Genomic DNA, 26,164 nt, shown 5'->3' on the forward strand with positions numbered 1-26,164 from the left:
CTCTGTACCCAGAACAAGAGCATGACCCTTGCTGATCATTACGCTCCTGAGCTGCGCACAAAGGTCAAGGGCTCAGGCAAGGCCCAGGGATCCAGGCCCTGTGGGAGTCTGCTCCTGAGCTGCACACACAGGGCAAGGGCTCAGGCAAGGCCAGGGAACCAGGCCTCCCAGCAGCAGAATGAGCAGTGAGAAGGAAGCCAGATCTGGCAGTAGCTCTAAGTTACAGGAATGTGGCCACAGACACTTTTATCAGGTGCTCAGACCCTCAGCTGCAGGTGGGGCTGGTCCTCCTAACTGTACACTCTTGCGGACAAGTCTTGTTCAGAGTCTGGCATCAAGCAGGCCCTCAACAAATACCAGTGGAATTCTTAACAGTCACCAAGTGAGCTTGGATAAGCTTAGATATGCTGAGGTGAAGAGACAAGGGCCAACTCCCCAAAATGCACCCAGGACTGAGGCCCGGCTCACGTTAATTTCCTAATGTCTTCCTCACCGTGGGAGATCCCAGGGCCAGTCCTCTGAAGTGAAGACCACAGTGGGGTTTCCACTCCACTCCCCTCCTGGAGTTGAGCTGTGCAGGCTAGGTGGCCTTCACCTACAGCTCTGCTGACTTCTCCCAGACAAGGACCCCTCCCAGCTTCTGGAGATTCTGCTCCAAAGTACAAGCCCATCCAGGTGGCACAAAGCAACATTTTCTGAGCCCTACACCCTGGTCTTGGGAACAAAGCCCTCCCTGGAAGGTATCTTTGGGCCCACTGGAGTGTACAGCACAGGAGTCAGCCTTTTTCCCTCACAGGCTGAAAGGCTGCAGCCTGGTGACATCCTGGCATGTGGCTAATGTAGCTGCAAGAAAAGCAGCCCACTGGAGTGTACAGCACAGGAGTCAGCCTTTTTCCCTCACAGGCTGAAAGGCTGCAGCCTGGTGACATCCTGGCATGTGGCTAATGTAGCTGCAAGAAAAGCAGCTCTTGGGAACTCTTGAGACCAGACAAGAATCAATGGTGAAAACAAAGCATTTGCACTTTTGAGAGACAGCTGCCTCCCCTCCACTTTTCCTCTGGATTCCTTCTACATGGAATGATGACCAAATCCCAGTGGTGAGTTCTCAAAATTAGCAAATTAGTTCCAGTGTAGCATTGGCACCACCCACAGAGAAGCCTCATCTTCCCACTCGGTCCAGGGCCAGATGACACAGCGGAGGAGCTGACCTGGCCTGCCAGGAGCAACCTGGGCAGGCTTGGGAGATGCATGCACAGCAGCAGGGCACTGTCATGCTTCACCATGGAGTCCAGTCAAAAACCAAATCTCAATAATTCTTCCAAGTGGTAAAGATACCTCAAGACAAATACTGGGCATAAAAGCCACAGGGCATAAATCTGCAAAGAAGTAAAAAGCTAACCTTTTCAAACAATATTGCTTCTCTCTCACTTACCAACTTTTCATTTCCCTGTATGGCCCCGGAAGATGACTGGTTAGCCAGAGACGGGTAAGATTCCTCAAGGGAGGAACAACCTAAGACAGGCACAGTCGCAGGGGGGTCATCAGGTGAGAAATTGAGGATCAACAGAGGTGAGGCTTAGAACCTCACCCCCCCTGTTTTGAGAGAAATCTTCTGCATCTGTGGATGTTTTGTTGCCCTTGTCTAGCTTGGATTAATACTTAGTCTATAGGCACACACCTGATCATCTACATTTGCCCTCTTACAGCACTAAACTATGTTTTCTACCTTTATCTTGCATCTACCTACCACTTCAGCATTTGATTAAAAATAAAAAAAAAAATAATAATAACAATAAGGGAGAAATGTGGGATTCACATATAAATCAAGTATAAAAATCAAACGAATATTCATATTTGACCTGATTGTTTATAGTTCATAATGCGTGATCAAAACCGAAAGTTTCTGTGATGACTGCCCTTGCACTGTTCACCATGTAAGAACTTATTCACTATGTAAGAATTTGTTCACCATGTAAGAACTTGTTCGTTATGCTTTAGAAGATTGGAGACTGTTGAGAATTAGGCTTGGGGTTGATTAATGATTGTGCATTGAGTCCCCTATACAGAATTTTATTGTTGTTAACAACCATTTGATCAATAAATATGAGAGATGCCCTCTCAAAAAAAAAAAAACAACAACAACAAATCTCAGCCCAAGAACCGTTCAATGCTCCCCTCCTGGTTCTAGCAGACAGGTCCAGATACCCGGCCAACCTCACAGTATTTCTGACCCTAAATACCTCAGCCTTTCACAGCTGCCTTCCACTGCATCATCCCCTGCCAGGTTCTTTCCCCACCATCCTTCCCTGCTCTGCCTCCTCCAGCCTTGGGTGGCCCAGGACAGTCCTGGTTTACACTTGTCCTAGTGTTATTATTAATACCATCCCCTCATCACTCTCAAAAGTACTCTAGTTTAAACAGTAAATTGATAGTGAAATTGAACGGTCGCCCCACCCATACTGTACTTCCTCCCAGGGTTATTTCTCATGATGTTTATTCTTAATTACTATAGGCAGGCAGATCTGGAAAATGGAGTCTGAAGTGGTAGGACCTAATTCAGACTGCATACACCTTCCTTTCTTCCTTCTCTCCTCTCCTTTAAACTTTATCCCCCATTTTGTTCCAGAAGGAGTTTACCTCAGCCAGCAAAGATGCCAAAATGCATCCTATAAAGAGCCATAAGCTCGCTACAGGTGCACCACAAGTCTGACTCTAAGTTTTCTATTTCTCAACTGAAAAAAAGGGCATCTAATTAGTTGGACAGGAGAAACCAACTGATTTTCCAGGAGAAATACAACTATTCATGACTCTAAGACCAGAGAGAAGAGTCTCTGTAGGGGCCACCAGAACACTAGGCTGCATGTCACTGACCACGCCCCTCCTTCCACGACTGAGCATGCTGGGGGCTCCAAGGGTCCCGCGCTGTTTGTGAGGCAGCATGGAGCAGAGGGCATGGGGAAGTTAGAAGCCTTACTCCCAAGCCGATCTCTTCTCCCTCCCTCTCCCCTTTGGTTTCTCTCTTTTTTCCTCCCCATCTAGACCTTCAGTCTCCCCAAAGCATCTTTAGTCTTCTCTCAGTGCTTTGCAGATGGATGGAATATCTTTAAATCCTTCAATCCACAAAGCACTAAGAGAAGACTAAAGATGTTCTTATACACAATGAAAGTTAAAATAGAGGTCAGCTTTGATAAATGGTAAGTCTGGGATCTTTTTATTTTCTTCCAAAATTATATTTTTGAGCAAGAATCATGCTTGGCCTTGACAATTTGTTATTGGGTAAGTCTGAGGTTAGTTAAAAAAACATTCGGTGGAATTTTAAATTACCAATAAAAATCAACTATTTCAAGTAATGGGAGAAAACATTTGAGAATGAAACAAAGTTTGAGCACCCAGAAACTACTACCAGCAGTGCCCAAGGACCAGCGCCAAGCCTTAGGAGGTCCCTGCCAAAGCATTGGGGTTTTTTGCCCCACTGAACTTTTGAACCCAAAGTCTCCACCTGGCAGTACTTTGGCTGAATCTGGTGCACCACTGTGCTTTGTTTGGCCTGCAGACTGTTTGCTTAGTTGTCAATATTAAAAAATCAAAAGCTTTTACATTAACAACACAGCTTTCTGGCTTCTCTTGGGGGAAAAAAAATGAGAAGATCTGGCAACACTGAGCCCATATTCATGCAAAACAAGAACATGAGAAACACCAGTCAAGAACCAGGCCACAGATGGGTTGTCAATCAGTGCTTCCCTCCCTTTTCTTTCACAATCCATTTTTTAAATATTCAATTTTATGTTTGCAGATACTCCACCCATGCACAAATCTCTCCCAGGTCTTAGCTAGCCATTGCAGTCTCCTCTGCACCCACATGGCCCCAAAGATGCGCTCGACCCCACTTATACAAAACTGTATCACTGGATCACCTGCATGTTGCCTTCAACTCATGGCAGCAGCTGAAAGGATGTGAGGTATGAGTAGAGAGGTGGCCTGAAAGACAAAGATCACACCATACTCCTCCCAAACCCTCCAGATACCTTGGCAGGAAGGCACAGACAGAAGAAATGGGGGTGCCTCTCTTCTGCTTTAAGTTATTCCTTCTACAATATATGATAGATCTTACATCTTTACCTTGCCTAGATGCTATCTTCCAGGTTCTCTGAAAGCTGAATATCAATGAACTACAATTACATTATTATGAACATGGAAATACTGTTCACTGTTGTGCCAAATAAAGGGCTAGATTATATTGCCTCCTTACAGTTCCAAGTTCACAACTCTTGGGTTCAACTGAGATAAGATGGTCCTAGTAGTTAGGGAAAGGGATTCCTTGCTAATACCCCATGTAAATACTGGGCTTCATTTTATTAAGGGAGGCCGTATTCCCTTACAGGGCCAAGGGGAATCGAGTGGAATCAGAGGAGCAGCAATGCATAGGTACTTCACTCCACACTGACTGACAGTAATGAGGCCCTGTGAGCATTTCTACGACCTCACATTTCTGAAAGGCCATCAGGACAGGTAGCCTCATAATATGTGTTCGTCTAAAGAGGCAGGGATAGAGCAAGGGTACAGGCAAACTAATATACAGGAAGCAGTTGTAATTCCTAAATAAGCTTCCTCTTTTACAAATGGTGATACAAAAGTCTTGAAGATGGGGGCACCTGGGAAGACTGGGTCCCTGCATCGAAGTGTTCCTATGCGCAGCTCCTTGATGTTGGGGGTTGATTCTGCAACCCCAACCAGAAGGTAATTGGGTTCTCTATGATCAACATTAAATGGTCTAACTAAGGAACTTGCTCAAGGCAGGAGTAGGAAGCAAGGCATTCATTTCAAACTCATGTCAGTTTAAAAGCTTGATATTTCTGCAATAACCAGTTCTGCAGCTAACCTGGAGGCAGAGGGCCTGGGGACTGAATATCCTCTTCACTTAGTCACTTGCAGAAGTGCAGTCATGCAGCTGAAATGTGTGCCCCAGGTGGTCATGAAGCCAGATTGAAATTCCCCTCCCATGAAGTTGGCCATGCTTAACTCAGTCCTTCCCATACACTGCTGTCGTAGGAAGTCCTTCTTGTACACTGTGATTCAACTATGCTATTTTGCTTCTTTTCCCCAGGAAGATGCTTATAGATGAGGTTTTTCACTGTCTAGATTACAAATGAGGTTCTCTCAATGAGATGTTCATTTGTCAAAAGAAACAAGTTACAGTAACGCAAAAAAGGAGAGTCCTCCTAGGCCCATCATCCTTTGAGATGCCTCAGTTTCAGCATACGCCTAGGCCCACCTCCCAGCAGAGCACTCTGGGGAGGTGGTCCCACCAACTGGGCTGCAAGCTTCTGAAGGGCAGGGTCAAGCTTCCCACTACTGTTCAGCCAGGCCCTCCGCAAAGCTCACTGAGTTTTCCATTTGCGCACAGAGCTAGGTTATGCCCACATGGCAAATCCCACCGCCCTTCCACAACACCCGGTTAGAACTCTGAAGACAGAATATCATGCTGAGTACGATGTGGGCCAGACAGTCAAGTTTACAGTTCCTGCAGCACGGCATCTTTGCGGCTCACCCAAGGTAAAACATCTGCACAGTGGTAGCGACTTGGTATCTGCAACTTTGGCATGATGTCTGCACTGAATTCTGTGCAGCCCTATCCCCTTCACATTATAATCTCCTTGAAAGCAGGACCCAGTCTTCTACCTCACAGTCCCTTAAAGCACCTAATCTTGTGGTCAGACACATGACGTGTCCAATAAAAACTGAGAATAATATTATTTCCCATGGGTTGTTACAAAGAAAAATACGAAAGCAATTTCTATAAGAATACCAGTGAAGGGACTGTAGACCCTTAATGGTTGGTGAATGCACCATTGAGGAAGCATCCTGGGACTAAACACGTGTTCCTTTATGATTCAACAAACATCTACTATGTGCCTGGCACTTGGTCTGAAGAGGACATGCTACCTGGCCCCACCCTGCCTGCTCATTCATTTCCTCACTCATTCTTTCCAGAGATATCTGTGTCAAGTACCATGTGATGGCTCCTTCCTTATTGATTCAGTTATGCCAAAGGGCTCCTGTGCTGGAAGACCAAAGAACTGAAATGAGCGGTATTTTCAGAGAAGGGAAGCCCCTGCCATGTTCTACCAGGACCTCACCTCAGCCTGAACACTCAGTCTTTGGCAGCCTCCCTGACTCGCCCGGCCTTCAGACTTCTGATATTCACAGCTTACCTTAGCCGGCAGAAAGGGAGCAGTCCCATTAACAGTAACACAACCCCACTTGGGTTCTTCTTGTATAGAGCTTTTTCCTTTAAAACACATTTCCCAATGGTGTCATTAAAAAATAACAACCTCATAGTAGATATTTTCCTTTCTACCACAGGGTGGGCATTTCTCTTCCCTTTTATTAGTAATTCCTGTAGGGGCTACATCACTGCCCCACGTTTCTCTGGCTATGCAAACTCCCAGAGAAAGAAGGAATCCTGGGCTTCTTTATCAGTCACTATATAAAAGGTGTCAGGCTTTTTCTCTTTTACTCAGATTTAACTCTAATAAAAACTGACAGGTTCAATCTTTCGCTAATTTGTATAAAAACCACAAGAACAAGAGTTAAGAAATTCATCCTCAGGTGTCAGAGGGAAGAAGGGAACCTGCTACCTTTCATCTTCAAGCCCAATGAGTACTCACCCTGAAATGATGGTGGTGGCAGGTGTTTCTTATAAACCAGATCTTCAAGCCTAGTGAGCAATGGACCTGAATTTATATCAGCCATAACACCTTCCAGACATGACTGTTACATTGACAACCTGACACAAGACAATTCGGAGAGAGATGGAAAATGCTGGTGGGCTTGATATTAGAGCCGTGTCAGCCTATTTTCCTCCCTCAGCCAGGTTCCGAGTTTCAGACTGAGGAACTAGGAAAAAAAAATGACACTGAGTTCATTTCAACCTTCCTCAGCTTCAAACCCAGCAACAGCAGGTAGGACACTTTTTAAAAAAATAAAATAGATTAAAAATGACATTTACAGATAAAATAATATGCTGTCTGGGATTTGCTTCACAATAATGGGTGGTGGCAGGGAGAGGTGAAGTGGACAGGAGCAGAGATGAAATCAGATTGCCTAAGGGTTCATAATTACTGAAGCTCCACAAATGTTTTAATATTAAGCAACCAGAATACTACATGAATCTGTCTGCTTCCATATATGTTAGAAGTTTTCCAAAGTAAAGAGAAAAATTATGTTGGGAGACTAGCCATGTTTAATATAGGAATATGGAATTGGGTGTAAGAAGGGCCAAGATATATTATTAAGTGAACAAAAAGGTTGCACTAGTAAATAAAGTAGGAGTCTACTTACACACACACATTGAAAAATCTGTACAAAATTTCTGAAAAAATAATAATCCCGGTATACTTTTTGAAATTTTAATGAAAATGTATCACTTATATATATAATTTTTTTAATGTTTATGACTTTATAATTCAAGGAGGGGAAAGGACATAGTAGGATTAAAAAATGAGAGGACCACCTCCAAGGACCAGAAAAGGAACAGAAACCCGGTTGATGATCAGGGCTGGAGCCAAGGGCGGGGGTCCAGAAGCAGGCAGAGCGGCCAGAAGTTTGCCCTCCGCAGGGTATTCAAGTACCCACTTCCGGGGAAAGAAGCCAGGGAATAATGGGATGTCTGCCCCAGGCAGCGCTCACCTCTCTACAGTCTCCCCAGCCCTCCTTCCCTTCCTCCTCTGGCGCAGCTAAAGGGCAATCTGTATGTGTACCCACCCCCATCTCGGAGCTCCTGGTTTCTGCCAAGGCAGGTCAGAATTTCCCTCTATTTCTGTGGGCTAACTATTTTCTCCTTGGAATACTGTTAGTTTCTGTTTTGCAAATACCTTATACTGCTTAGAGCATCTTCACAGATATCTAAAAACCACCTGCATGATACCAAATTCATCACGGTGGGTATCATCAGGGGTGGCGGGAGAGGAAGGTAACACAGCCCCAATAGCTAACTGCAAGGAGTCCAGGAAATAAAGTATCCAGACTTTTTGTCTTCTGTAAAGTGAGGCAGGCCTATATGGCAGGGATTCCTCAAACATAGGAAGAGGGTTCAGATACTGAGAATCCAAAATATCAGCACTAATTATGCTAAGTTACCAGTTACTCCAAAGTTTACATATAAGCAAACTGAAGATCAGAGGTTAAGTGACTTCCCTAGGATCACAGAACTAAATGTCTGAGCCCAGCCTGGATAAAACTGCCACATCCACTAGGGAGTGCTGCTCTGTGCCAGGCACCATAAATTCATCACTTAATTTAATCCTCCACTTGGCTCCACCACATACGGTATTACACAGTGCCAAAAGCTCCACTTCTCAGTTAAAGAAACTGAAGCTCAAAGAGGTCGAGAGACTTGCCCAAGGTCACACAGCCTAAGCAGCAAAGCTGGCGTCAGTGTATATCCTCCCTCCCACCTCTGTGCTGGACCTCGCTTCCTCCCAACTCCCCTGAGAGCTCTCTGCCAGTCCTCGGCATGGGATAAAGCAGTCTGCAGATAAACTAGACATTTTTATCCCAAGCATCTGAAGGAAGCTAGGCTGGCACAAATGCTATTGATAAAAACCATGTGACCTTAAAAAGGTGAAAGAGTGGACACCATTAAAACGCTTAACACAAATGCAAATTCCTGCCTGGTGACAAGTTATCAGCAGCTGACAGGATTCGCCTGCTGCTTCCACATCATGGGGTGTTTGGGCTCCAACCACCCCACAGCCAGACTGTGGAGCCAAGAGAGAAGGAACCGGAAGCCCCTGGCCCCCACCAACAAAGCTCCCATTCAGCAGCTCCTCAGGAAGCCAGCTAGAGACAGAAAGCCCATAACCAATGGCTGTGACCCCAGGTCCTCACACACACACACATACATATACACACACACACACACTCTCTCTCTCTCCCTTCCCCCTCACTCTCACTCTCACCTTCACTCATTCCAAGCTCAGCAGGAGCCCTGTGTCCTGAAGCTAAGCTATTGCCAGGCCCCCACCCCCATGACCTCCACAAATGACCCAAGCCACAGCCAGGCCTCCAGCTCCAGCTGGGTAAACCTCAGGTCTGGTAACTCAGAGATTCTGAGGACTGCCTCCCTCCTTCCCTCTGTCTTCCTCCCTCACCTGTTTCCCTCACAAGCTCCGCTTCCATTTGTTTTGTTTCTGTACACTCAAGAATATTGTAGAAAAACCAGATCACTTGCTTCTGCTAAAAAGGAAAGGTTTGATCTCTGGTGCAGGGATAGGGCTGCCAGATTTAGCAAAACAAACAAACAAAAAACAGAACCCCAAATAGATTTAAATTTCATATAAAAAACAAATAATTGTTTTGTATGTCTCCGTGCATTATTTGGAACACACTTACATCAAGAAATTATTTGTTGTTTATCTGAAATTCAATTTCTGAGTGTCCTGTATTTTAACTCGTAACCCTATATGGTTGGGGATGGTATACAGTAGGAGGCATCCAGATGAATAAATCACCTGGAAAAGAAAACACAAAAAGGAGTTGTGAAGATGGAGGGAGGAAGGAGGGGAGGAGCACTTTTTGCTGAAGTCTCCTTTATTCCAGAAACTTTCCTGCACATTATTCCATTTGTGTTTTCCAGTAACTGTGCATTAGATATATTTACCCCCATTTACAGATGAAAACACAGAGGGTCAGAGAATCAAGTGCCTTGTAAAGCATCACATGGGCAATTTGTGAAAGGCAGGACTCTAATCCATGGCTTTGGAGTACGGCCTTCTGAATGCTGTTTCTTCTACATCAAGTTGCTTTTGCCTGCTGATATACCTTTATAATTTTGATATGCAGCACATAAAGAATGGACCCCAGTTTCCTCTACTTTTCTAATACATTTATAGGGAGCAAATTCAAAACGGCATGGTGAACTAACACATAATTGTATGATACAGTTGTCTATTTGCAGAGACCATCCTATTTACAAGTACAGCATGAGACTCTTCTCTTCTTTCAGCCCCTTATGCCATTTAAACACTTCAGCCCCGAGGACCTGTCAGTGGTTTCCTGACAAAGAGGCAGAGAAAGGGTCAAGCTAGGAAGGACAGTGTTCCACCCAAGGTAATCACTGCTCCCCAATTTTCAGATAAGGAAGGTCAAGGGATATTTGACTCAACAGAACCTTAACAGGGACCCAAGAGAAAATGGTTCCTCTATCACTATCCCAGCATCCCACTATCAATCATTTCCAGAAAAAAGACAGCCAGTTTGGTATACATTTGGGGGGGAATTGTTAAAAAATAAAAGGCTATTTGTCAAATGAAAGTGAGAAATACCTTCTCTCCAACCCCTCCAAGCTTCTAACATTTATGGCACACAGTAGAGGGGAAACAGCCATAAAGATGACTTAATATGTGCCCTTTTGAAATATAGTAACTGTCAGACAAGTGACTATAAAAATGACACAGCTGAGAAGACCCAAATTTATTTCTGCTTAGTGAATTTCCAGATCAAAACATGCTTGGTTAATCAAATTTTGCTCTTGTGCTGTTTTGTTTCTAAATTTCCCTTTCTTTTCATAGATGCTAGCAGATTCCGTGTATGATTAAAAAAACTTGCCCACTTCCCTCTCCACCACTTAAGAGTTGTCAGACCACCACAGCCAGTTTCTGGAGGAGTGCACAGGGAATGGTGAGTGCCCACAGAGGTGGGCAGATGGCCGGACTGAGATGTCCCACCAGCTAGGATGGCCAGGCCCACGGATGGGCTAAGACTGCTCACCAGAAAGGCCCCACTCTGTCCCCAGTTGGGCACTGCCCACTCACTTCCCTTCCATCTCCCTCTTTCTCCTCCCACCTACTACCCACAACACCCCCCTCCCCCAGGCACAGGCTCCAGAGGGGCAGTCGGCTAACACTTGGCCTGCCACCAGGCGGAAGATGGCAAAAACCCACACTCGTTCCTGTCTGCCCAGCCAGCCCCAGTGCATCCCCAGCCCCAGTACGAGACTGCGCATGTCCTAGGGCCATTACCCAGGGCCAGCCAGGTACAGAATACAGGCAGGGCAGTCGTCTGCAGACCTCAATATTAGACGCCTTTAGAAACATTTCAGCTGGGGGGAGGAAAGGGGGCAAGGGGGAACATGTGAAGTAGTTTTCATTGCCACTGGGTCTGCACGTGGGAGCCCTACACGCAGGGCGGTGTGCAGGCCCTTCCTGCAGCTCTGCAGCAGAGGGCTCATCTTCCGCACTGCCCATCGTGATGATCGACTCTGAAGGTGAGAGAAATTCAGTTTCATTTTTCATCTAAAATCCTTCCGAGATTTCTTTTGAGAAGGCCAGACAATTAAACTGAGTGAAGTTTCACAGTTTATAAAATCCCAGATCTATAGAAAATATAAATTTTGGCTGATATCTTTTAAGTGCGATCAGGTTTCCATTTATATTACATGGGAAGATTCCAAACCAGGGCTTGAAGGTATCACTGTTCTGGCTGTTTTTAATAATTAGCCCAGTTTAAATATCCCAGGGACAGCGGTGCCTATGGGGCAGTGAGGAGCTCGCCAGCAAACAGGCAGCTCAGGACAGAGGAAAGACACTGAGAAAGTAGTGAGGGCAGAAGAGCTGGCGTCACAAATGCCAGCGCTGGGGAGGGGGCCTCGGAACACATCTGCTCCACTCCCAGGTGGGGGAACTGTGGCCCCAGCCTGGTGCCGAGCCGGGGTTCGCACACAGGGCTTTGGACTCAGTGCTCTCCCATCACCTCCCCTTGTTAAACCAAGAACTAGATATAAGATACACCTTGTATGAAGGTGAGGGAATGAGGTAGGGAAGAGGCCGTGAGTTGCAATGGCAGGGGTTTGCCCCCCAACAGCAGAGCAAGAAGATCTACTTGGTGACTCCGGGGGCCACTCCTAGAGGCTATGTAAAGGAGAACAGCCCTCAAGGCCCAGGAGTTATCAGCTCCTTCAGAGGCCTTGCAGGAATTTCCTGTTATGTGCTCTGGGTCTTGCAAACAGCCACAGCCACGCTGAGGCTATCCCTCTTCCCTGCTCTCGTAGGGGAAACACAGGCTCTTGAGTCACCAGTTGCCTATGCCCTGCAGTTCTCCAAAGACTGGGCCTAGCTCCAAGAATGTCCACAGGGAGCCAGCACGAGGGTCTGCACAGAGAACAAAGAGCAGGCCCGCCCCAGGGGATGAGGACAATCCCAGCTCCAGGTGACTGGGTCCTGGGAGAACTATGGGCCTGCCCAGAGGAGGAACAGTCAGCATCATGGAACTCTCTGGACCCAGGGCCATACACAGGCCTAGTTTGAAGAAATAACCCATAGGTGCTTCTGCTTTTCCTTTCCTTTTTTCCAATTGTAAGACATACATTACACACAAAAGACAGTGTGCAAACATGTGCACAGTCACCAGGTCGAGAACTAAAGCAGTGTAGTACTCCAGAGGCAAAACCCCCCATGACCCCTCCCCACCATGCCCCACCTCCTCCAGAGGTAACAGCCGTGCTGGCTTTGGGGATCATTTCCTTAGTTTTCCTTATAATTTTTGCCATTTGTGTTTGCATCTCCAAAGAGCACAGTATAGTTTTTCCTATCAGTGTAGGTAGCTACCATTTGTTCTACTATTTTTGGTTTTGTATGGTACTCAATTGGATGAACATATTTTATTGATCCATTCTGCTATCTATGAATATTTAAGTCATTTTCAGTGTTTAGCTACTACAAACAATGCTGCAATGAACATTCTGGAACATGTTGAACATAGCTCCTGGTTCTCAGGTGCTAACGTGTCTCTATGACATGCACTTGACAGTGAGACGCTGCCTCATGCAGAATGCATTCTTCACAACTAGGTGATGCCATTCTGTGTGCCTAAGTGGTGCTGTCTTTCCCTCCGTATGAGACACCAATAGAGAGGCAAGAAAGTCTAGTTCACCACCAGACGGGCAAGTTAGTCAAGCTGTATTCTGACTCCTCCTCTGTAAGACAAAGCTCAGGATTATAAAATTTTGAGCATAACCAGAACCAACAACCAAAAAGGCAAGGCTTCCCACAGGAAAAATGTCATGAATTACCCAAAAGGAATGAGGTGGCACCTATTTGAGCAGACCCACCTGCCCATACTATTAACTGCAAGTAGTAAGCACAACTGTGTCCCTAAGAGAGTGAGTGCAGCAGGACTGCCTGCGGATGAACCCCAACCTGCCACAGGTAGAGAGGCAGAGACGAGGCGGGGAAGGTCCTGGAGCCACCCCCTTACAGCTCGCACATACCTGTACACTGGCTGCATCTCTCTTGCTATGCCAATGACGGCGCCTGGCAGGAAACTGTCAAACTCCTCAAACAATTCCCGGATGTTGGTCTTATACTTTAGGTCTAGGTCCAGCTGAATTATCTGCAGGATCTCTAGAGGAAATAAAAACACAATAAGACACAGACACACATTCTGGGAAGTTTAGCCAATGAATAAAATGAAGAGGAGGATGAAGAAATGGGTACTGACGATTCTTGCTGTCATTGAATGATGCAGAGTTATGGCTGGAAACAAAGGCCCTTCATTTACCTGCAACCTTTCCACACTAGAAGATAAAATAACAGTTTATAAACAATTGCTTCATACCTTTCCCTCCAATTGCAGCCATACATTTTGTTTAAGATGGGTGACCTTATGCTCCAGGTTAGGCCAACTGTCCCAGTGTGACTGGCAGCAGTGCACCATTTCATCCTCAAAAGTACCTGGTTTGGTTGATACATTACATGAACACCCTACTGAAAATTCAGAGCATGCAGGTGTTTCTCTTTAGGGTATAAGTGGTAAATGACCCACTGAAGAGAGGGATAAAAACCACTATCATCTTCTTAGCATGTTCTGCACACCTAGATTTGTGTGGAGTTAGGATGCTGACCCAGATGATGCAGGGGTGAGCAGGGAGGCAGGAGGCACTGGCCAAGTTCATGCTCTCCTCTTGCACCCAACCAGGCCTGACCGGGTTCCCATGCCATCAGTGCCAGCAGGGGACCAGACGGCAAGCTCACCAGGACCTTGCCCTTGAGGAGACACATGTGACTAAAACCAGGGAGGGAGGAACCAGTGCTGACGTAAAATGGAAGAAGAGCCATAGGAGCTCCAAAGAGGGGGCACCTGGCTAAAGGATGGGGAGAGCGCACACTTGGTCCTGGGGAGGAGGCCTCACGGGAGGCAGAACACACAAGTGCAAGTTCCAGCTTTGTGCTGATCATTTCCGTGACCTTGGGAAAATTATTTTACTTCTCTAAACTTTAGTTGTTTCATTTGTTAAAGTGGAGATGATATGATGTGCCTCGTGAGGCTGTGAGGTGAAGAACATGAGATAAGAGACAGGAAACATCTCGTACATACAGACCATAAAGCACTGCAAGAATCCAGGGTCTGGAGAGCAGGGAACTCACTGTGGCCTGAGGCAGCCAAGGGAGACTTCATGGAAGAGGGGCACTTGGGCTGGGTGTGGGCAGGCATGGAGGGGTGAGGTACACCAACACCCACCCAGAACCTTGGGGCCCTCCCCAGCTCTCTGCCAGCCTTTCCATGCTTCTCGGCTGCAGAGCATGACAGCTGTCTGAAGATAGGCTGCTCGTGGAAGTCCTCTGACAACAGGGCCCTAATCTTTGACATTTTGGCCTTCATCCACTCAGTGCAGGGCTTGGCATTCAGTAAACACCCAGGAATATTTGTGGAACTCAACAGCTAGTCTCTAAATTAGTTTCTAAAGAAATTACAGTTTAGGATTTGGGAAAAACTGATTCATTTGTTCCTTGCTGTTTTCCTTTGTGATGCAGAAACAAAATACTAGTTGACATCCTTTGTGAGTTTTCTGAAAAACATGTTATAATAGGTGAGCACCCAGCTGCCAGGCCAGAGGAAAGTAAGAAGGCACTGGAGTCAGGCTTCTCTGGCCCTGTGGGAAGGGGGCAGAGGAAAACGGGCCTGGCCCAGCCAGTGTGGCATCTGCAGCCGACCTCGCTTCACACTGCCCACCCTACTCGTAAATGTGGGTAAAACTGCTGCTTTCCCTCCTGTACTAAAACAACAATAATCACCTCTTAAAACCAGGAAAGCTTATGATCCAGGCATCTGGAGGATGGAAAGCCCCCATGGTGACTTTGCTGTCCCCTGAAAATTGCCCTAAGCCAGGAGGGAAGAACCGAGATGGGCCATAGAGCACAGCCTCGGTGCACCTGCAGCTCTCATAGGTGGCCTTGGGGAACAGAGGGAAGAAACCTGATGGTGACTTTAGGGAAGGCCACTGTCCCAGGAGAGAATGTCCAGGAATGAGAGTTGAAGCCATCAGGAAATCAGGATGAGGAGGCCCTATAGCGCACACTCACTCCAGCCACTTCTCTTTCAGTCCATCTTCTGCACCCCAAGAGTACACATTCAGGGTCTCAGGCTACTCTTCCACAAGGTAGAGCAGAGCCCTGATGAGACAGAGATAAGATGGCACCATCATCCCAAGCAGAGAAACCTCATCATTGCAGGTTCTGTTGATGAAGGGGGTCAGGGGACAAGGCCGTTAGGCCTGGAGATGCAGAGGCCTCAGGATGTATGGTGGCAGCTCTGCGGCATCAACAGAGCTGTGAAAGAAGGGAAAATCTCATCCTCATGGCCCCAAGGAGTCCTTCCAATAACATCAACAATGCCACATAGAAGCGGCCCTCCTTTGAGTGGTTTTAAGTGTCCAGCATTGCACAGGCAATAGTTTATTTCTTATATCTACTCAGCATGTCAAATGAACTTAATCCCATGTTTAGATGAAGAAATAGAGGCTTAATCAAGTTAGAAACAACAGCCCAAGGTCCCACAACAAACAGCTGAACATTGGCCAGCTTGACTGGGAAGCCCAGTGTGCTCTTTCCAGTAGAACCTGATTCCCCTTCAGATCAGAGAGAAGGTCCAGGGAGGCAGGCTTTGGCACCACTGCTACCCACACAGGGGCCCTGGGAGCACGCAGGGTGCCAAACACCTTGATAGGCAAAGCAGAGCAACAAGCTGGCCAAATGTGAAATTTAAAGGAAGTCTTCTATATGAAAGTGGTAATTTCAATTCACTACAATTAAAGAAACCCTGATGGTAGAGAGTCCATTCATTCAGTCAGCCAATCAGTCATTCTTCTTTGAAAGCTCACGCCATGCTGTGTGTAATCTCTGGCCTTTCAAGGTCATCTACTCCTACCTATTGTGCAAGGAGCGGCCCCATGCCTCCTTCCTGGGCTGACTGGGTCACTGCCTGAGTCTGTGGCTGTCTTCCTCAGGTCATTGCCTGAGCACCTGTCTAGATGCCCTTGCCAGAAAGCGTGCTCCTGAGGACAGGAACGTGCTAGGAGGGCAGAGCTCAGGGACATCAGGTGTCTGGGCAGAGCCCTGGCCTTGTCTTCATAAGCACCCCTGTAAGTCTGAGCACTTTCCCTGCCCTTTGGGAACTGACGGCACCTGGAAAGATCATGTGCAACCCTAAGACACAGGAATTTGAGATGCTTTTATATTTCTTCTAACTCCCCATTTGTAAAGCACCTTAGTTTGCTAAAAGGTGCTAACCTTTCTTTCAAAAGAGACTTCACCAAGTGAGGTTAGCTGATTAGGAAGGAAGGAGGCAGCAGCTCATAGTGACTTCTTCACACTTATGTGACAGGACTGACCCGGTTGTCACCTTTCAGACCAAGGCAGGAGGCTACTCCCTTCCATTCAGGGAGGCCCGTGGTCCCCAGCACAGATTGCACTGTCATGCGGGCATCTTTCCAGACAGTTATCCTTTTATGTAATCAGAAGTCAGATGCCAAGTTGTAAATGTTACTGCTAAAAGGAGGAAGAGGCTTACTAGGAATGCTGGAATCCATTAGGATGAGAGTTCTTCCAAGGGCCCTGTTTCTCTGGCTTCTGATCCTTGAGGAAGTTGTATGGGAACTATACCCAGGGCTTTTCTACATGATGCTGAAAGGCTGTACTGAGGTGAAGCAAGGTTGATCTGTGGAATTGACAGCCACAGTGATGGTCCAGAGAGAATTTGATTGGAGGACAGGTGTATGACAGCAGTAGAACAAGTGAAATTTAAGGAATTAATGAGTGAGATTATTGCCTCCAAAGAGGAGGCGAAATCTATAAGCATGAAAGGAATGTCTGAAAAAAGGACTGGACATCTACAGGGCATCCATGGCTGGTTGAATGTCCACCACGTCAGAATCCTGTGAGAAGATGAAAAGACAGAGGACAGGATAATCCAGGATAACATATTTGAAAAGAGCCTGATAATAATAAAGTTCAGTCTACTCATTGTACAGATGGAGAGACTGAGCACCTAAGGAGTGCGACTTGTCAGGAGTCACATGACTAAGTTAAGCAGCAATGCTGATCTCAGCTCTCCTGACTCCCTAGCTAATGCTTCTGTGGTAGTTAGCACCCCCTCCCACCACCCACTTCCCCAATGGGCCACAGACTCCTCGAGAGCAGATAATTCTATGTAATGGCCCAGAGGGCTGTGCACAAGACCTGCCAGGCACCCAATGCAGCCGGCTCGTGGAGGATCTACATACCATCCCACGGCGATGTAAACCTGGGGATTAAGCAGCCAAGGAAAAGAAATGAGACCTCCGTGATCCACATACCTTACAGCCAGCTTTTGGAAATGAGAAAATTGTTCTTTATATTCTCACATCAACATCAGGCACAGATGTTAGAAAATAAAGAAAACCAACAAATCTTAACATTCTTCTGAGAAGACAGTCAACTATGTTAATTCAGAGGGAGGAATTTTGACTTAACATCCAGGAGCTACTCATGGAGAGGAGACAAGCTCAGTGGTGGTGTGAGAGCTGCAGCAGCCAGTGGTGAAACACTGCCCACCCCAGTGCCCAGCATCCTCTGTTTTGGTGGCACCTATTCACTCTACACCCAACTAGTTGGCTGAGGGGAATTCCAACCAACCTCCCATACTTACAGATCTTCTCACGCATGTGCTTCAGTCACAAAAACAAGAACTGAAGTATCAGTGTGCCTATGTCCTTTTCTCAGGCAGAGGAAGCTTGCCCATGTGTTAGGAAAGGTCCCGTGTGTGCACCTGGTATTTGAGGAACACACATGTGCCGGGCGTCCTCCTTGGATGGGCTCAACTGCCCGATCTGGCTGGCCTGGCCTCTCAGCAGATGATGAAACCTAGAAGAGCTTCCAGCGTTCTCCTCCCAAGGGGTAGCCGGAGAAGCCTTAAACATAGGTTTCTATGGGGGGTGATAATGTGGCAGGAGATCAGGCAGGCTGACCTGGGCTGTTTCAGCAAATGAAAGACTTGCTGCTTCCAGGGCACAGAGGTGGTTCAGGAGTCCCGGTTAAAACTTCCAACCAGAGGACTGATGAATGTTTAACCACAAGAAAGGAGCCACTGAAGTATGTCAACAGAAAGTGGGAAAAGATGCTAAGGATCTAGGGGGCTTTCTGGTCTAAGACATATTTCCACTTAAACCTCAACTCGGTGGGTAAAATGTGATACCAACACAAGGGATATGTCTGTTCAGCTAATCCTCTTCTGTTCCAGTTTCAGGCTAAGGCAATGGTGCCACTTATTTCTAACAAGTATGAAAAGGAAAGACAAGATTGAAAGTGCTGGCTAAAGATGCAGCTTTTAAGACCTTAGAGACCCCTTTACCATCACCACCCTGGCCCTGCACAGCACTTGTGGGGGGGAGGGGGTCCTGACTGTCCAGGGGACTGTTCTCAGGGTTCAGGAAGCCCACCCCTGTGGCCGGTGTCTGAGGCCTGAGCACCAGCCTGGGTGGGCTGTAGGGTCTCTTCCTCAGCATGAGTGCCCTACAGAAAGCAACGTCCACAGACTGAGAACAGCTGGGAGGTTCCGAAGTCAACATTCCCCTGTGGAAAAGGCTTGGGATGCTCATCATCAGCCTCCAATTAAAGCATCCATAGGCGTGTCATCTGACCATGGATGGAATTACAGCTCAGAGTGAGCAATTAGTGACACTTAAAACAAACGAAAGGGGGAAAAAAGGCTCCTCTCCCCTCCCCTCCCATCTCCTATACCCAGAAATGACTCCTAGTGGACACATCTTAACACACACAAAACAACATGCAACAAAACAGGCCCAGAAATTACAAAAAGACAGACTGGGCCTACCATCCCAGGCAACCAACTGGCCTTCTCCAAGGGGCAGATCAACCATGCAAGTGCCTTCTCTCCCTTGCCATCTGTAAAGAGCTTCAGAGCTTCCCAGAGAGAAATATTTATAATACATCAGAGGGCTTTCACCTCAGAACATCAGTCCAAGCTTTCCACTAACCAGGAGAGGATTTGGGGAGAAGAGGAAATTATGACAACCCTGAGCTATATGAGGTGTCATGAGCCTGAGGATCTGCAAGCAGCTCCTTGGAAAGGGAGCTTGATTTCTCCGTGCCCACTTGGAAATATTGCAGAAATTTGCCACCTGCTTTATTACCCTCTAGTGCCTTTTTTTTTTACTTTTCCAATTTAATTCTGATTCAAGTTTAATACACATACAACAGTGTCAAATTCATAAGTACTTGGCTTATATTATCACAGAAGGAACATCAATGTGTTACTATCATATAGACAAGACAAAATTACCAACATACCAGTAGTGCCGCTTTCAAAACACTTTTAACATGCATTTCCCCTACTCTGTTCCCCAAAAGAAAACACTCTGCTATCTTGTAACACTATAGATTGTATTTTTCATGGAAAATGCCCAGTCTAAACATAGTAAGCACAAAACATCATTCTAGAGAAAAACAGCATGTATATTTTAAATATATACATATCTATATAATTACATACATATATATGTAATTTTCTACAAGTGGGTAACACAATTATGTCCAGCTTGTGATAAAAATTAAGCTGTATGTTTCTGATTTTTATACTCTTCTGTATTTGTAAACTTGTATATGTATAAATACATAGCCATTAAATATGTTAATACAATTAATAACACATGTATTACAACATGTATTATTGATTTTTTAAAGCATAGTGAAAATTCTATTTTATCAATCCCAGTCAATCTAAAGACTTAAAACAAATTTTTAATTAATTAATGTTCTCTCACTTTTTTATGCAGTTTTACCATGTAATAACTCTCTCCATTTTATACATAAAAATGCATTATATATGTAGTGTGTAATAAATAATTTTCTATTTATCACATTTACCCTTTACATCCCTTCTCCTTCCATTCTTCACACATGCTTCTATCTGGGATTATTTTCCTTCTGATTGCAAAACTGTTAAGTATTGTCTTTACTTTTATGTTATTGATTGCCTCATTTTTATATGAAAATTTGCTCATTTCACACTGATTTTTATAGGAAAATTTTGCTGAGAACTATAGATTTGTTATTGTTTTCTTTCACAAGTTTGAAGAGCGTCATTCACTTCCTTCTGTCTTTTATTGTCTGTTGAAAAGGCCAAAGTCAGTTTTAATGTTCCTCTTTGAAAATTTTCTCCTCTGCCTTTAATATTTTTTATCTGTTTTGGTTTTTACAAGGTATATTTTCATATGTTTGATGTAGTTTTTTTGCATTTATTCTGAAGCTAGGACCTCAAGTTTAATACACATACAACAGTGTCAAATTCATAAGTACTTAGCTTAAATTATCACAGAAGGAACATCAATGTGTTACTAGCATACACACAAGACAAAATTACCAACATACCAGTAGTGAAATATTTCTGAAATATTTTAATCAATTGTATCTTCAAATTTTACTTTTGTCAAATTATCTCTCTTTTCTCTTTGGATTTCCAGTATACATATGTCAAAAAACTTTCACTGCACCTTATATATATTTCTTACATTTCATCTATATTTGTCACTCCTCTCTCAGTGTTAAAGTTGGGATTTTCTTCTGTCCTATCTTCTAGTTAACTTACCTTCCTTAAGATTTTTCTACACTTTTATGAAAATAAGTTTTTAATTCTTGATTTTATTCATGGTATACTGCAGTTCTAGAATTTCCACTGGCTTTTTACATACTTTCCAACTAAAATTTTATTGCCAAGTAAAATTTCTTAAACTTATTAACCACAAGTCATTTGTAAGTTGTTTGACAAATTAAACCTATTATCTTTTGAGTCTCTCTTATTATCCATTTTTAATATAGCTTATATCATGACATTTTTTTCTTGGCATTTCTAAACATTTGATTTAGTGTCATACATGTTGAATGCAAAGTTATAGAGACAATATGTACCTCTGCTTGATATTATATTCCTCCAGAGAAGACTTTCTTTTACTTCTTTCTAATGTGGTCTGTCTTACGTCTGTGGTTCAGGGTGGGTGCTCAGCCTCACTCCTGTGTTCTCTGCTTCTCTCACTGGTGTCTTTTAAATTAATAGCTTCACTCCTTCTGATGGGAGTGAAGTCAGAAACAATCTATGTTGCTAGCCATCTTGGTGATGTCACTCCCTCTGCATTCTCTGGTGCTTTTTAATTGCTGTTGGGCAGCACCTCTGGCATGCAAAACCCAAAGGGCAACTGAATCGGGTAGAGACTTCCTCCAGTGGTAAGAAGTTCATGACCGAGGAAGAGCTGTTTTAGTCACAGGACAGGTACAGACTGGTTTCTTCCACTGGAGCATCTCAGGCTGTGATGGAGGGCCTGCCACTGCACTGCACAGACCCAAGTTGTGTCCCCAGAGAGGTTGGAATTGGCTATGGTGGTTCTCACACTCAACAGGAAAACTGGGTTTCTGTCCAGCTGGGCTCTTCCCTGTCTCTCAAAAGCCCCATTCTCCATTCCCTTTGCTGTGCAAACCCAGATGCAGGATAGCTGGCTAACTATGGGGATAGCTGCTATGAAGGAACACAGAGGAACATGCGAAGGACTTGGGCTCACATTTCTAGGGCTCCTCCAGACTGGTCAGTCACATTCTCCCTCCACAGGACCAGGGAGAGGGTGTCTTGCCAGGCCCATGCTGGGAGCTTTACGTGTACTGACTCAGCTCATGAACCTCTATTACACCTCTGCCAGGTAGGCACTGGTACCTCCCATCTTCAAAGGAGGATCCTGAGGCTCAGAGAGTTTGGGCAACTTGTCTAAGACAATAGCATGGAAGCCTTAGAGTTGAAAGTAATCACAGATCTGCCTCACCCGATAGTTTACCTGATCCATCAGGTTTCTGAGAAAAGCCTCCAGATATCACTGAAGTCACTTTTAAAATCCCACTACCTTTAAAAACAAGAAATGCTGTCACATCACAGTGAAAATATCACACGGTCCAGATCATCTCAGTGACTGGGACTTCTGTGAGCAGAGAAGGGGATCCCCACTTCCCATGACCACCTCCCTCAAGACGCCCACCCGCAGTGAGCTTCAAGACCACTGGGGTTCCCCGTGCACTGAGCAAACGCCAATGGAGGAACTTCAAGGAAAAAGGGTTTAATGCCACAAAAGTTGAAAGGAAGTTTTTAATGACAATAGCTAAGTTGTATAAAAATATTATACTCATTTAATCATCCAAATGCTCTAAGATTGAAATCAACAAATGAGATCAAGATGTTAAGTATGGTAATCAAGATCACACAGTGGGTATGTGGGAGAGCTAAAGTTCACTCTCAAATTTGCTGGGCTCTAGTGCCCCACATTTGCTCTTCATCCCATGGTAGCCTGCCTTTCTGGCCTCTGGACAGTCAGGATACAAGCAGCACTCAGGCACTGCTTAGCCGGGAAGTCCCTGATTCTCCCCAAGGGTGATCTATGCTTTCCACATTAGCAGCCGACCTCCAGCTCTGAGGGAGGAGGGGAAAGGGGGAAATGGAGTTCCTAAGAGTGATTTATACAACCTGTTAGCAGCGCTGGTAAAAGGTTTTGGGGCCAAGAGGTTGAAATTAATGACCACCATCAGGTTTATGTATTAGCTGTACAAGAAATTCTTTCTTCTAGTCCTCTCAAAATTAAGCATGGAACACTTAAGTGTGAGCTATGGCTCAACCATAACATTTTTATGACTATCAGCTCCTGTTCTGTGGACAAAACAAATTATTATGAAAAGACAATTTTTGCTTCAGCAGCAGTGTGAGTCTTCTCCCTCACCCTTAGTACCTTCTGTGACTAAGTATAAATCATATCTTTTAGGATAGGACAGAATTTATTTCTAACTTGGCCAAAAAACTTTAGGGACATATATAAGACAACACATACAACACCTGGTCTCAATTTTCCTCTCACTTCTGTTGCCAATATAAAAAATTATAGCTCATGTACTTTATGAGATTCAATATGCAGGGGAAACTGAATTTTAGGTTTGGAAAGCAGAATATCCTGTTCTTTCATTTCTATGGTACAGACGTCCAGGGTGCCTACTGGCCTCTCCAGCTTATTGTTCTCTGATGTCAGCTATACATGATGTTTTGTCTCCCAGAGCTTAAGTTCTCCTTCTTATTCAGGGCAGGGCCATATTCTGACTTTGTTCAACAGCACTGAGACTGGTGCCTGTCTCTGTTCTTCACCAGCAGGCTCTTGCAAAGGCCCCTGAGGACAGCAGCTATGAACAAATCCTCTTGGGGCAGAATTAACAGGTGTTTTCTGGAAATAGTGATGTCGCTACCACTGGTCCACCCAAAAGGTCTAATCTCATCTGCCCTTTCTCTTTACATCAGCCAACCGCTCTCTCCTTTAGTAGCATCTGAGCCTACACCACATTTACGGATTCAGCGTAAAAATCAGGAAAACTAACAAAGGTTTTATTCTGCAGCTGCTGCTTCCCCTCCCCACACTCTCCCTGATGCATGTTCCTGCCGGGCCCAGTCAGCCTGACAGGGCCTGTCCACTGCAGCTCTGCCCCTTAGGTTTACTGATGACAATGACAAGAACATGATGGATTCCTTACATTTTCATGGCACATCACAATGTTCAAAGTGCATTCCCAACTCATAAAACCCTTTCCCATGCTTTAGCTCATTTAATCCTTACAGCAGCCCTAGGGAGCAGGTGCATCCATGTGGGTGGGGCCCGAGTGCATATAACAGAAGATGTAAAGGGACAATGGCTTGAATACACACAAAACCACAGCTAAGTTACCCAGGGATGGTATGGCTGCTTGGTGAAGTTATCAAGTTATCTACCTCTTCATTCTGCTCTCCTAGATCTGGTTTCCATCCTCAGGGTCTCTTCAAGATAAAAGACAGCTACGGGGGCTCCAATCAACTTGGCTGCATTCCAAGCAACAAAAAGGAGGAGGGGAAATACCCTTCCCCTCATTCCCAGAAATAAAGCAGACTCTTTAAGTAACCTTCCTGGACATCCTGAACATTTCTTCTTATATCTCACCAGACAGAATTTAGTCACGTGACCACACCTAGCTGCAAGGGAAGCTGTGAAACAAATTCTTTCACTAGGCATAATAATTCTCCCAAATAAGTGGGATTTGCTTATAAATGAAACAGGAGAGAATAGATACAGAGCAGCAGCAAACAGTACTTTCACAGCAGGCAAATATTAATTCTGCCAAACCTCAGGCCCCAGGCCCTGGATCCCCTCACTGCCCCTCTAGATCAGCACAGAAGGATCTGGAGCCAAGAAAGGGATGTGCCTTACCGTGATGCTCACACCACAAGGTGAGAGGGGTCAAGCAGAGAATGCCAACTCCTCCCGCCCTCAGGACATGCCCAGCTTCTTGCAGGAACATGCAGGAGCTGAGGGGAGAGTGGCCCCACATGATTCCTTGTGCCCAGAATCCACATCATGGCAGCTTCCAAAGATAAAAACCAGTTTCTCCACTTTGAAAATCCAGAAATGCCTCTTTGAAATTTATGTGAAGAACTACCTATTCCCTTACCTTTTGCAGGAGGAAAAAATATGATTTTAATCTTTTCCAAGTGCAATACCTGTCGCCCTGTGACAGTCTGCAAACTGATTAGCCAATGGTCAAATATTCTTCAGTTTTCCTGTCTCCTGATCCAGGTTTCTTCCCAAAATCTCATGTTATTTTATTGATTCTTATGTTACATTAAAAAAAAAAGAGACATTAACCCAAACATATATGGTCAATTAATATAAGATAAAGGAGCCATGGACATACAATGAGGAAATGATAGCCTCTTCAACAGCTGGTGTTGGCAAAACTGGACAGCTACATGTAAGAGAATGAAACTGGATCATTGTCGAACCCCATACACAAAAGTAAATTCAAAATGGATCAAAGACCATGAAACTCTTAGGAAAAAACATAGGCAAAATCTCTTGAACATAAACATGAGCGACTTCTTCATGAACATATCTCCCTGGGCAAGGGAAACAAAAGCAAAAATGAACAAGTGGGACTATATCAAGCTGAAAAGCTTCTGTACAGCAAAGGACACCATCAATAGAACAAAAAGGCATCCTACAGTATGGGAGAATATATTCATAAATGACAGATCTAATAAAGGGTTGGCATTCAAAATATATAAAGAGCTCATGCACCTCAACAAACAAAAAGCAAATAATCCAATTAAAAAATGGGCAGAGGAGCTGAACAGACAGTTCTCCAAAGAAGAAATTCAGATGGCCAACAGACACATGAAAAGATCCTCCACATTGCTTGTCATCAGAGAAATGCAAATTAAAACCACAATGAGATATCACCTCACACCAGTAAGGATCACCACCATCCAAAAGACAAACAACAACAAATGTTGGCAAGGTTGTGGAGAAATGGGAACTCTCCTTCACTGCTGGTGGGAATGTAAATTAGTTCAACCATTGTGGAAAGCAGTATGGAGGTTCCTCAAAAAGCTCAAAATAGAAATACCATTTGACCCAGGAATTCCACTTCTAGGAATTTACCCTAAGAATACAGCAACCCAGTTTGAAAAAGACAGATGCACCCCTATGTTTATCGCTGCACTATTTACAATAGCCAAGAAATGGAAGCAACCTAAGTGTCCATTAGTAGATGAATGGATTAAGAAGATGTGGTACATATGCACAATGGAATATTATTCAGCCATAAGAAGAAAACAAATCCTACCATTTGCAACAACATGGATGGAGCTGGAGAGTATTATGCTCAGTGAAATAAGCCAGGCAGAGAAAGACAAGTACCAAATGATTTCACTCATATGTGGAGTATAAGAACAAAGAAAAAACTGAAGGAACAAAACAGCAGCAGCAACGCAGAACCCAAGAATGGACTAA

At 44.9% G+C, this 26,164-nt stretch overlaps 1 protein-coding gene across 2 annotated transcripts in view; it reads right to left on the reverse strand.

Moving 5' to 3' along the window:
- Positions 1-26,164, reverse strand: part of XXYLT1 (xyloside xylosyltransferase 1) — a 165,704-nt gene that overhangs the window by 50,426 nt on the left and 89,114 nt on the right. For both annotated transcript variants that reach the window (XM_057501364.1, XM_036875274.2), the window contains exon 3: positions 13,268-13,400. In XM_057501364.1, the coding sequence (XP_057357347.1) occupies positions 13,268-13,400 (133 nt within the window). The remainder of the gene's footprint in view (positions 1-13,267; positions 13,401-26,164) is intronic.

This window comes from Manis pentadactyla, chromosome 1 (assembly GCF_030020395.1).
Source record: "Manis pentadactyla isolate mManPen7 chromosome 1, mManPen7.hap1, whole genome shotgun sequence".
Taxonomy (NCBI): Eukaryota; Metazoa; Chordata; class Mammalia; order Pholidota; family Manidae; genus Manis; species Manis pentadactyla.